We start from the raw sequence: 13,197 nt of genomic DNA on the forward strand, positions 1-13,197 counted from the left end.
TTGTTTGCTGCTCAGAAACATGCCTTGCAGCCCAAGCTGGAGTGTTTACTGCTCCCTGGATGTCCGTCCCTTGCCGGACTTTGTGGCTGCCTCATTTATCGGGGTGATTTGTCTCCTCACATCATAGGCCCTAGGAATGAGCGAGGTGGTGGTGACCAGCTTTGCCGAGCTGTTACCCCGAATTGAATTTTCTTGCAGGCTGACTTCTGCTGAATTAGCTGGGGAGGTTGTACAGAATGTCTGGGCAATTAGGAGCTGTCTGTGCAAAACAACACAGCCTGTGTTTTGGGGAGCTTTCTCTGCTTTTGGGCGCCCTGCCTCTGCCAGGTGGGGCCAGTGCGCAGCGTGGCCGGATCGTGAGGACAGGGGTGTGGGCGAGGATGCGGTTCTGATGTGAAGCAGAGGCTGTGGGTCGAATTCCACATTCAGGGAAGAAGAGTGAAATGTCTGCCAAGACAGTTCCCCGTCACTGCGGCCATTATGCCAAGGACAATAGTCTTGTGTCCCCGTCGACCACGCCCGGTTGCGCAGGAGCTCGGGGTGGGGATGCGGAATGCCAGCCTGGGAACCCGGCTGCCAGGCGACCTGGTCTTGGCACAGCGTCCCGCTGGGCTGTTGGCTGTGTGGTGGCCGCCGAGACCCAGGGAACCTTGGCTCTGATGCGAATCTATGCTTTATGATCTGTGACTTTTAATGACTGAGAAAGGGCGCTTCTCACTGCAGTTTTTTCCGGGAGCTCAACCTGTCTTGACTGACAGCTGCACCCTCCTCTCTGAAAAGCCTGAAATTCCCTGACTTGCTTCATGAAGGAATTCTCTTTTAAAAAATTAATTAGTTAATTAATTTTTTAGAGCGAGGGGAAGGGAGGGAGAAAGACAGGGAGAGAAATATTGATCCGTTGCCTTTCATACACACCCCCAACCAACAGGTAAGAACCCGCAATCCAGGCACATGCGTTGACCTGGAATCCAACCAGTGAGGAATCCAACCAGCGACCTTTCACCTTTTGCTTTGCCAATGACGCCCAACCCGCCGGGCCACACCCGTCAAGGCTTGGAAGGAATTCTGTTGTTTTATCCCCGCTTCCTCCTGAAACCTTTAAACCCAGGCTATGGCGGCAGTGATGAGGGCTCAGGGCCCTGTGAGTTCCATCTATTAGCTTCCGTCAGCCGGAACCAGACAGCTGCTGCTAGGACAGTGTCCTCAGTGCTTGACAAGTTGCATTTGGAACTTTATGCGGATGATGGATAAGGTCGGAGCACTTGCTGTTTTCACGGGGACCGGGAGTGATACCGCAATTTAGAAGAAGAAATAGGCAGGGTCCAGCAGAAGCAAGGCTTGCTTGAGTGTGACTGGTAGGATAATAACATGGGTATGATAATTTATAGTTTTAATTTGAATATTTCACCTAAAATGTCATATGGGGCGCTTGAATGTGATAGTGTTACGTTTCAGAATGCCATGCTTATGATTTTGTAATAAAAGATTTTTGAGTAAAAAGGGGTATTCTTTGCGCCGGACCCAATCTATTCTGTCTTCTGGTCTTCAGCCCGGTTCCTGGCAGAGGTCCAGGAACCCTTGGAAGTTCCTCAGTGAAGACAGTGACAATGGAGTCTTTTGTTATTCACAACAAGGCCCTTTCAGCCACACCCTTGGTACGTTAATGAGCTGGCTTTTGGGAAGGGGACCAAAGCTGGCACTCTCAGCCTCACCTCCCACGAGGAGAGTGGCTGGAGGTGGAATCGGTCGCCAATAGATGAAGATTTAATCAGTTATGCCCAGTGACGAGGCCTCCATAAAAATCCTAAATGATAAAATGAAAACAGAATGTGATGAAGGAAGGGGTGGGAACTGCAGAACCGGGAGGACTGACCGGGAAGGGCATCAAGGGACCTTTCAGGAAGAATAGCCTGGTTTGGGTGCCTGCCATGTCTCAAGGCGCTAGTGGAAGATCTGAGATCTTGCATTTTTATTGCATGTAAATTATACCTCATTAAAACTCAAGTGTGATGCTGCAGACAGGTGTTCCCAGGTGCTGTGCAGCAGAAATGTGGGAGCCCCGTGGGGTCAGGATGTCCAAGTGAGATTGGAAAGGTAGGAGCTGGTGACCCCTGGCAGGTGACAGACCTGGACAACAGCCCAGGGGGAGAAAGGGCTCTGCCTTGTTGGTAGCAGTGGCTTTTAAAGGAAATCGCGCTAAGTCGTGGAGTTTGTTTTCTTTAAGGCTTGCTGTGCGTCCGAGGCAAAACAGCACCCCTCCCTGCTCCAGGCTTCGGACTGGGCTGCATTCCGATGTCAACTTCATAACAGCTTTTCAAAATGTTGTCTAATGGATGTTTTTCCAAGTAGTAAATTGTTAGTAGTTAGTTTTTAAAAGAATTATTCAAGAGTATGGCCTTATTCAAGTAACCTGATGGTTTCTCTCTTTTCCCCTTAAAAATAAAAGCTGCAGATTCTCGTTGACACCGGGAGCAGCAACTTCGCCGTGGCTGGTGCACCGCATGCTTACATAGACTCGTACTTTGACACGGAGAGGTGAGTCCTGGGCCTGTGACGGGGCCTGGCCGGGTTTGGGGGCACCACACCCAACTTCAAGGTACCCAGGAGCCAGACAGCCACTGATCTGTTTCATTTTAAGGAAGTTATGTGTATGTGTATAGCACACAGCTATATGCATATATGTTTGTGAGTGTGTGTATAGTGTATGTGTATATGTGTGTATATAATTGTGTGTATGTGTTACGTTTGTGATATGTGTGTATATGTGTCCATTCCAGGGAAATCCATAAGGAATTCTAATAGTCTCTGTACATTTCATGAGATTCACTTTAGATAAATGCAAGTCAGACAGCAGTTTTGTAGGCACACCCGAGCTGTGGGAACGCATGTCCTTTGGTGCTCACCGGGCCCTCTGGCGGCGGGTGGAGGCGGGCTCAGGCAGGGACAGGGGTTCTGGAAGCGTGTATGAGGTTGTCTGGGGCAGGGGCCTGAGCTGATTTGAAAGTCACCTTTGTGTTGCCCGTAGTTTTTATAGGGAATTTCTTTACAATGCCTAGAAATGAAGGACAAGTGTAATGTAACTCACCTACATATGTAATTCTAATTGCCCTGATGTAATTATAGGGGAGAATAAAAGGAGGTCATTTGTAGAGAGGGGATCAGTGCCTCACTACGTGGGCACTCTGGTTCGACTGCAGCAGGAGACACGCGAGGTAGGGGACGCTGTGAACCCCACCCCAGACACAAAGCGCCCAGGGTAGACTGATAAAAAGCAGATTGAGATAGACTCAGGCACCCCAGAGCAGCTTGGGTTCATGATGTGATTTTCCAAATCGGCAAAGAATCTCAGCGAAGCTTCCCCCAGAAACTGCATTGTCAGTTTCATCCCATTGGCACGCCTGTCATTCAGCCTCCGCTGCACCTCCTCATCTGCAAGTATTGCGGAGATTTTCTTTGTCCCTGCAAAACATTCCTCACATCTTGGCCTCTGTCCCCAAAACTGTCTTTCTTGTAAAGAGAGCTGTTCTTCAACACCGAGTTTCTTCTTAGCTGAACTAGGCTAAGGTGGCGCATCTCTGAACCGCAGGCAGGTTCCCTGCTGCCGGCTACGTCCCTGCCACCACGCAGAGAGTCACATCCCCTTCTTTCCTCTCCTGTCCTGCTTTTCCATGCTTTCACACACTTCATGTTAACACAGATTTATTATCGCACAGCTATGAACTATGTATGAATGTAATTCATTCTCTGTGTCAGTTACCTATGATTCACTCATCGGATGCTTTCAGGTCGCTTTGGAGTTGGCCTACGGTACACTTTCCACCGTGGCACTTGACGAAAGCCAAGAGAACATTCTCACTGCTTCTCTCAGTGTTTCCCAAAGGTTTCTGTCTGAGGTGCGGCTCTGGGCTGTGATGTTCCTGCGTTTGCTTGTCTCTCTGATCTCCCTGAGTTATAATAAGGGTTCTGTTGGGTTTTTCAGCCTCTGATTCAAGTCCCCCGGACTTTGGGTGTTCAAGGTTAGTGCTTCCTGAAACATTTGCCCAGTAATTGGAGATCTGGCCTGGGGTTCTTTGACAAGATCCCTTTGATTTATGGCATGAGGCGTCAGGCTGCCGTGAGTCCTTCTGGTGCCTGTTCCCATCAGAAGCCCGTTTCTCGTGGTGGTGAATGTTCAGTGAATTACCGCAGAGCAAAAAGAAGACGGTGTGTTTTGAAAGGGATGGCTTCTTTTTCAGCCAATAAAACAGCCTCCAGCCAGTTGGCTTGATGAGAGAGTCAATACACTCATCCCTGTGACCTACTAATCTATTCAGGAAATTAAGTATATTTCTATTAAAATTTCTCCTCCCGTATCCACCTGGGGTGAAGCCCACAGAGCAGCTGTGGTGAGGGAGCAATTTTTTTCCCCTCCGCTGATGCTTGTAAGTGGAGTTAGAATATGAGAGAAGTACCTGGTGACCTCCTTAAAGAGACTGAACTGGGCCTCCTCCGTCCGGGTGATGATGGCAGACGTTCGTGCCCAGTCCTTTAGATGACTTCTCGAGCCTGCCCGTTGTCTGCGTGTCCAGAAGGGGACTCGCCCTGTTGGAGCCCAACGGCATTCGCCCTTGTGGAGAGTGCTGATGACCCACCGGGTGGGGCCGGCTAACCGCGAGCCCCAGGGCCACTGTGACCCGCCGTGCGGGTCACTTCCAGAACCGCGGAGGAGTCAGAGGGGTATCTGTATCTGATCCCCGGGTCAGCCCAACAACCCTGAAGGTAACCCTCTGAAATGTGCGGAAGCACCCCAGGGAAGTGTCAGCAGATTCTTCAGGACCTTCCGCGGGGCAGGGGGGCAGTGACTTAGGGGAAGCAGAGCTGACCCGAGGACTCAGCTCTCGAGCTCTGCCCTTGCACCGTCTCCACATTCTCTGAAAACAAGTCCTGTTCTTTTATGACAGTAAAATGTGCTGGACTCTTCTCCTCAGCTCAGTTGATTTCCCTTTCCAATCCCGCATTCCCTGAGCTCTCTTAGGAGAGGGAAAACGTCTCCTGAATTTGCTCCAAAGTGATTTTATTGCTGTGAGTGGACTTTTTCCTGGCTCCTCACATCTCTGATTGATTGCTGTTTCTAAGCACACAGAACGGATGCTGCAAAGGAGAAGCCAATCTGGGCTCTCTCTCTCGATTTGGTTAATTAATGTGCAGAGTAATCGAGAGCCAAGGCCTTTCAATGCCAAGAGTGGTGCGTTAGAATGTGGAGAGGGAGGGACACATTTGTTTTTTAATTTGGCGCTGGAGACAGTGGTTAACGACTCTAAGAGCTGCTTACCGTTCATCTCTGGGGCTTTTGCTCTTTGAGGTGTAGTTTGAGGATCCCAGGGAATATGAATTTAGGATGACTTTCTCTGCCATTATCTAGGAGTGTGCTTTCCTCAAGGGTAGCCATTAGCCACATGTGGCTATTTAATTTAACGTTAAATAAATGTTCAGTGTTTCGGTCATACCATAATCACATGCTAAGTGCTCAATAGCCACCTGTGACTGCCGTATTGGGTATCAGTATAGCCTATTTCTTGCAGCAGTGTCTCTTGAGTGGTGCTGGTCTGGAACACCACAACTTTACCTTTTAGAAACCTGTAAGGTGCCCTGGCTGGTGTGGCTCTGTTGGTTGGAGCAGCATCCTGTAAACTGGAAGATCGCAGGTTCGATTCCCAGTCAGGGCACATCCCTAGGTTGTGGGTTCAGTTCCCCAGCCGGGGTGCATGTGAGAGGAAGCCAACTGATGTTTCTCTCTGTCGTCAATTTTTCTCTCCCTCTCTCTCACTCCCTCTCCCTCTAAAATCAAGGAGCACACCCTCACATGAGGATAAAAAAAGAAAGTAAGAAACCAGAAGTCACGTGACCCACCTCCCTGGCCACCTTGACCGTGGCTTCTCCCACATCCTTTCCCCTGTCCGCGGAGGTGGTTGGACTTCACAATGAGACAGTATTCAGTAAGAGTAACACTAGAGAAGCATTTTCTAGGGAAAAAAAAAAGTCACATTTTTTAATAGTTCATACATTGAATAAAGGTAGCAAGTGATTAGATAATTATAAAAAGAGCAATTTTTGTGGAGTACCTGCTGTCTCCCAGGGTTTTGTTGTAAATGCTCTGCAATAGTCACTCTTTTAATCCTCAAATTAACCCTGCAAGGTATGGTACTATATATATTAGCCCTGTTTTTAGGTGAGGAAACTGAGGCACAGAGAGGTTAGATAACTTGGCCCCCAGTCACGAAGCTGATAGGTGGTTGGACTAGTATTTAGACCTGAGCCTTGTAACCCCAACTGCCTCTCATCTCTCTGCAAATGGCAACCAAATATCCTCCCCAAGAAGGAAATAGCAACCTGGTCAGAAAGCTATAGAAGGCATACTCAATGGCTGTTCAGGCTCTTACCATTAACCGTAGCAGATTCTAATGTTTTTGATAGCCCAGACACAGTAGAAATAAAACAACTTCTCAAAAGAAAGTCATGGTACTTTCTACTGTTTTGGGGGGGGATGGTGGGTAACGAGTCTTCAAGATCGGGAGTCAGCAAATGCGGGCCCACGGGCCGCGTCAGACCTGCTGTCTGTTTTGTAAATAAAGTTGGATCAGAACACCGCCCAGTGCATTTGGCAGGGGCTGCTTGCTCATTATCCTTGCAGAGCTGAGGGGCTGTTAACAGTTGTAACAGAAGTCATGTGACCCACAGAAGCTTAAACATTTATTTTCTGTCTCTTTACAGAAAGAGGGTGCCGACCCTGAGCTAGATCGCGTTCTCCAAGCATTCCAAAATAATTAGCATCTTCTGTTAGCAATGGTGTATTTTGGAACTTGAGCGATGACCCCAAATTGTCAAAAGGGACTGAATAATTTACTATTTGTGTTACTAGTCAGCGTGAACAAGTGCAGCCCCAGCTGCCTGCCAAGCACGCCGGGACCTCCACCGGCCCTAGAGCTTGGCATGTCACCCCCCCACCCCGGGTGCACACCTTTCCGCAACCAGACGCTGTACGTTACCTGTGTCATTCTGGGAGGGCCCCCGGGCCTGCCCACTCTCACGTTCTTGCCTGGGCCCACCCTTGTCAGGAGACGTGTCCCCCAAACGTTTGCTTCATGCTGCTCTCTAAGGGGTGTGAGCTAACATAGTCAATATTAAAGTGACACATGCTTCAAAATTTATATTTCATTACGAAGTCAGGATGAATAAAAGTTCTCCCAAATTTGCCTGCTAGACATTTTAAAAATAATTTCCCCCCTAATTATGAAAGGTGTATATGCAGAAAATGTGGAAGCGTCCCCCCCAAAAAGCCCGCTGCACAGTGCAGAGGTAGCCTCTGCTGATAGCTGAGTGTAGTCAACGGTTTTGAAGAAGAGTCTGCCACACCACATACATAAGTTTGTACCTTAATTTTTTTACATCATTGAAAATGTCTTAGTAAGTACTGTTTTTTAGTGCTGTGTAATATTCCATCATATGGATGTATGATAATTTACTAATAAGCAAACTCCTTTTCACTGGGCATTGAGGTGGTTTCTACTTATTTGCCATTATCAATAAACCATAGCGTCTGTCTTTGTACACATACATCTGTCTGCATCCTGGGTGTTTGCTTAGGACCAGATTCTCAGAAGTGCCATTTACTGACTGAGATGCCATCATTTTAAAACTTCTCAGATGCGCAAAAAAGGTCTTGTCATCTCTGACTAAATTTCCTTCTGACTCCAGAGAAGGCAGGACTCATTTGTGTGACTCTAAAACAAAGCCTTGTTACCACCCCTGTTTCGAGACTTACTATTAAAACAGTGGAACGAACAGTGCACGCCCACAAGAACACTCTGGAATTATCTGTTTACTGATTTGACATTTCTCTTTGGAGCCGCATCGCTTTCCTCATGGGAATGTTCTTTCAGTGCCCAGATTTTTGCCCAGAGATCCCCCTTGGTCTCTACTCTGTGTGGTCAGTCTGCCCTCCCCGACCCTGCTCTGTTCCCAGGTTAGCTCTTGCTGCTCTCCGGAGTTTTATGTGTCCCCTTGCCTACTGTCTGTCCCTGTTCCCTTTGCCCTGTCCTTCGTCTTACCCTGTTCCCTTGTCGTGCCTGAGTAACTCCTCCCCATAGGGCTCCATGCACATGAGGCTGGACACGGCGTTACAGTGACTCGTGCCACAGCATGCCATTTGCTTCATCCCCCACATTTTCCCGGGAGTCTCCTCAGCTTTGGGGCATTGGAGGGGAGCCTCGAAGGGACCCACGAGACCAGGAGGTCGTGTGGGGCCTGAGGAGGAAGGCCCACAGTGTTGGCGGGTGTGGCTCCATCTTTTGTCACACTAGTCGTTTGTATCAATTTGAACCCTCGACCGCTGCTGGTATGAGCTGGTGGCACCCCGCTCTAGGCTGCTAGCCCCTCCCTGTGTCACAGAGCAGCGATGCAGGGTCCCCGCCTAGCCAGGCGACCAGGCAGGTGCCCGAATTCCGTGGTGCCTTTGCAGGCTAACACGGTTAAGCAAAGCAGCGGACCGATGGCCTGTCCCTGGCACACAGAGAAGCGTTATACGTAGAGGCTGCATGTCAGTCCCTGTGTTTCCTTACACCGGGCACAGAGGACGCTGCTCCCCAAACCGCAGCAATTACATTTTGTGGGAAATGCCGCTTTGTGGCCAGGAACGCTGTGAAGAATCGTTTCCAGTTGATGCTGAGTTTAGCACAGCTGTCGCCACCACGACCAGCTGTGTCCTCAGACACGGACACCCAGACCGAACGCCACGCTTCCTCTGCTTCCTCCAGGTCCAGCACATACCGCCCCAAGGGCTTCGATGTCACCGTGAAGTATACACAAGGGAGCTGGACCGGCTCGGTGGGGGAGGACCTCGTCACCATCCCGAAAGGCTTCAACAGCTCTTTCCTTGTCAACATCGCCACCATCTTCGAGTCAGAGAATTTCTTTTTGCCTGGGATTAAATGGAACGGAATCCTTGGACTTGCTTACGCTGCCCTGGCCAAGGTAAGATGGATCCTGGGATATCAGTAAACTGAGTGATGTGAGGAGGTTCTGAAAAACCCATCAATAGAGGGGCCGGCGCGTGGGCCCAGGCTGTCTGAGACGGTTAGTTAGAATCACAGGGTTGAAACAGACCCCTGGGCCCACCGTTAATGAAATTTCTAAGCATTTTAACATTAAAGGTACAAGGCACAATTCTTTGAACCTTCCTGCAAGATATACTGATAATGTTACTTTTTTTGCTTGCCTTTTCTTTTTATCTATTTTACTCGTATAGTTCAAAAATATTCTATTAAGAACATCTGAATCGCTTTGATCGTGGTGTTGTCTAGGAGTTTTGGTTAGCGTAGGATTAAAAGAAAACACGTTTACTCAGTTCGTGCGTTCGCGTGAAGACGGAGCCCAGGGGAGACACTGGGACCTCTGCTGGGGGTGGTGGCCCGAGCAGGCCGAGAGGGCCTCAGGCTGCCCCCCACCCCGTGGCTCCGGACCACCTCTGGTAGGACACGTGCCCCCAGAGCACCGACAACCTGAGAGCCTGCCCTGGGGATCCCCGGCCACTTGAAGGAGTAACGCGCCCAGGAGGACGTCAGAACCTGGCTTTCACCAGCATGGGAACCTTCACACAGCAGGGGAGGACAGACTTGAACGGTCTCTCATGTTTTGACTGGGCCGACCGAGGGGAAGCCGTGCTGGTGTGCGGGAGGGAGGCTGGCCTGCCAAAGCCTGGAGAGTTTCCACCGGGAAGGGTAGCCAGAGGCAGGTGGGTTGGGCTCCGGGGGCGCCTCTGGGCAGGACACCTGAGCAAAGCAGAAGGAGGTCACCCCTCCTGCCTGTAACCGGGCACCACCACGCCTTGTCACTCCGGGTCAAGCATCGAACCAGAGCCAAGTGGGAAACAAAAAAGAAGCCTGGTCACAGGGGCAGCAGGCCTGGGGACAACAGGGCCCCACTGGTCCATGAGGATCCCAAAGGGAGAGCTTGTTTTCTTGCCTCCTGAGAACTTGTGTTCCAGCTCCAGTTCCCTAGCAAATGGAGCAGGCGGGGGGAGGGGAGGGGAGGGAAGGTGGGGGCAGCAAGCCAGGTGGCCCCAGCCCTGTGGCTGCTCCAGGAGGAAGAATAGCCCACGAGACACGAGGGGGAGAACATCAGACTCCCGCACCCACAGACTTTGTAAGGCCGAGCTATCCCCACTTTCAAGGCATGCACACAGAGCGTCGGGGTCTCCCCCTCGCCCAGGGCCACCAGAGCCACTGCGTCGTGTCGCACTCGGTCTGCGGGGCCCAGGCCGCTTCTGGAACCCCTTATTTTCTCAGCACCACAGGCCAGGCTTAATGGGAGACTCACAAACCGGTAATAACGTGCATTCCTAAGTATGTTTTCACCGACAGTGTGACCTTGGGCAAAACGTGTCATCTTCATGTGACTTTGAAAATGAAAGATATGGGTATGACGGTTTTTATGCTGATGATTTGGGAGATGGTAGAGAAAGGGATCTGGGATTACTAATCTCCCCTTGGCAATAAACTACTTGGGACATTGGTGGGGGGGGCGGTGGCTGTCCAGACCCCCCCGTGACCTTCATCTGTGAGATTCCAAGATTACCAACAAGGGGCTCCACATCCTGGGAGCTGAGGAGACAGTACTAGTGTGTCTAGGTAGCGAGGCCGGCAATGGGCCAGGCAGGGCGGTCCGGGGCGGTGGCCGCAGTTTCTGAAGCAGGCTGAGCAAGCAGGGGGCAGTGGCCACACTGCGTGGCAGTCCCCGGCCAATCCCAGATGCTGCCCTCCAAGGATGTGTATTGGAACCCCCCACCGGGTCTCTCCCATGGCAGATGCCTGGGTCCAACCACATGCCTCTGAATTGAGGTCTCTTGGTTGTGGAAACGGTGCTCTGAAACCTGTGCAGGGATCCTGGGCAGAGTCCTACTGAAGGATGACTTGACAGAATAGTGCCAGACCTCCTACTCCCTGCCAGGCACTGTGCCGAGTCCTTCATGGGACACCGACCCATTTAAGGCCCAGCACAGCTCTGGGAACCTATTATGATCCCCACTTTACAGATAAGGGAACAAAGGGGCACGTCACAGGGTTCGCAGGGGGTGGAGCCAGGATTCAATTCCGGGCAGCGTCCCGCTTCCTGCCTCTCCAGAGATGGACAAAGGAGGACACCAGAGTGGGTCAGCACCCGGCCCCACCCATTCAAGAGACACCTGCGTCTCACTCTCGGACCCAAACACAAGGGGCTGCGACCAAGATTACACAGAGATTGAACCGATTTCTCCCAGATCCGTAGGGGCTGAGTGGAAAAGACTACAATGAACTCAACAGATGGGAAGATTTATATCTATGAGATATAGATATCAGCTATATCTATACTGGGGCTCTCTTCTTCCCCCGCTCCAGAATTGCAGATAACAATTTTATTATGTTAAGATAATAAATGCTCATGACTTTGGTAACCATAGGTGGTTGGAATGTGCTTATAGCATCTGTGCTTCTGCAATTAAGTTCTCTCCAAGAGCTAGCAACACTCACGGTGACTAACTCTCATGTCTCCCAGTTGTCAAAGCCAATATCTAAACGCAAGTCAATGGCCCTCCCTTATGGCCACCAGCACCCGTGGTCCACCTCCAACTCCAACTCAGAGCTGTCCGTAAACCGTCCCTATTTCTTCTGAGTCCTGGAGAAACAGGGGCCTCCTCTGAATGTAGGGCTACATGTAAGGGAGGCACAGAGTGAAATGCGGCAATGGGAATAATACAGCTTTTCAACTTGAGGAGTATAGTGTGGTTCCTTTTCTGCGATACCCTGCTCACCAGAGTTCTATAGACAGCTGGCCCAGCTAAGCTGTGTGCCATGGTCTGGGATCTGAGATGACTGTCTCCTGGGCCAGTCACCTCTTATACAACCGCGGCTGAAAGAGGTCAATGTGAACTCCAGCCCCGAGAGGCCCTGTTCTCTCCTTCCTCCGAGATGTCTGCAAATAGAATCCACCCCCTGCCTCGGGAGCCCACTTCCACCTCTTCTAACGCCGACCTCCCAGGGCGGGCGCGATGATCAAGGTGACAGCATCCTAAGAGCTTCCGGAAGGGGCTCTTATTTTCACAGCACAGCCATACCAAAAGGAAAAACACCCAGTGGTAGGAAGTGCTGTTGGAGGTTTCTGAATTATCGTTGAGGGTACTTAACCATAAGCTTCATTGTTTAGCCATGAAAAAATCTAATACAAACATCAAGTGATGTCTACACGGGGTCATCCCCCATGTCGACTGTGAGTCATGAAGCGCTGTCCCTTTTCACCCTCCTACAGCCATCAAGCTCTCTGGAGACGTTCTTTGATTCCCTCGTCACACAAGCAAAAATCCCCAACGTTTTCTCCATGCAGATGTGCGGGGCAGGAGGGCCCGTAGCCGAATCCGGTACCAACGGAGGTAGTCTTGTGGGTATCTTTTAGTCTTAAAGAGGGGAAAACTCACACATTGTTGGGGCTCTTTTTTTCTGTTTAAAGATGCTTATAGAAATATTTTTATCTTTCCTACTCATCCCACCCTGCGAAAGGTGATTCTCGTTGCTTCCCCCAAATTCCATTAAAGCTTTTTAAAATTTTCCTTTGAAAGGTCATTGCTTTTGATGGATGGGGGAGGGGCAAGAGAGAAACAGTGGGGGATGTAGCCGGTGGGCCTTACCCTGGGGCGGAGAGGCAAAGGGGGACACCTGTGATTTCCTAAGTTTGGAGAGACAGGGGCACCTGTATATCCTTTCTCTCCCTCTGTCTCTCTCAACAAACACATACACACAGCAAAAGTGTTTGTTAATGAAACAATCATTCAAGGCCATCAGTCCTGAGTGTCCCTTTAATGGAACCTGCACCCAGATGTCTAAAGTAGGAGGTGGCAGGAGGATGCACAAGAGGGGGCCTCCCCCGGGCGGGTGCAGCCCACCTGACACCTTTGCCCTCCAGCTGTGAGCAGCTGGGCTGGGCTGCTTCCCTTTGCTAACAGTACCTCTGCCCTCAACACCCGTCTACCAGCCCCTTCAGGGAAGAGGGTAGCCGAGGAGCTGAGGGCTCAGGTTACACAGTTTTGCAAAATGAAGTCTGGATTGAGGAAGCTCCATTTTGCTCTGCTTTGCATGCAGATGTGTGGGGTAAGAGGTCACACTCGGTCTTCTGAGGAACTGAATGACTGTC

The 13,197-nt window shown here is 50.5% G+C and overlaps 1 protein-coding gene across 1 annotated transcript in view; it reads left to right on the forward strand.

Annotated features, from left to right (window-relative positions):
• The window catches only part of BACE2 (beta-secretase 2), a 67,141-nt gene that overhangs the window by 24,841 nt on the left and 29,103 nt on the right, over positions 1-13,197 (forward strand). Inside the window, exons 2-4 of the mRNA XM_054578518.1 lie at positions 2,447-2,535; positions 8,793-9,009; positions 12,319-12,447. Of these exons, the coding sequence (XP_054434493.1) occupies positions 2,447-2,535; positions 8,793-9,009; positions 12,319-12,447 (435 nt within the window). The remainder of the gene's footprint in view (positions 1-2,446; positions 2,536-8,792; positions 9,010-12,318; positions 12,448-13,197) is intronic.

This window comes from Pteronotus mesoamericanus, unplaced genomic scaffold (genome assembly GCF_021234165.1).
Source record: "Pteronotus mesoamericanus isolate MK-2021 breed Mesoamerican mustached bat unplaced genomic scaffold, CSHL_Meso_final contig_116, whole genome shotgun sequence".
Classification (NCBI taxonomy): Eukaryota; Metazoa; Chordata; class Mammalia; order Chiroptera; family Mormoopidae; genus Pteronotus; species Pteronotus mesoamericanus.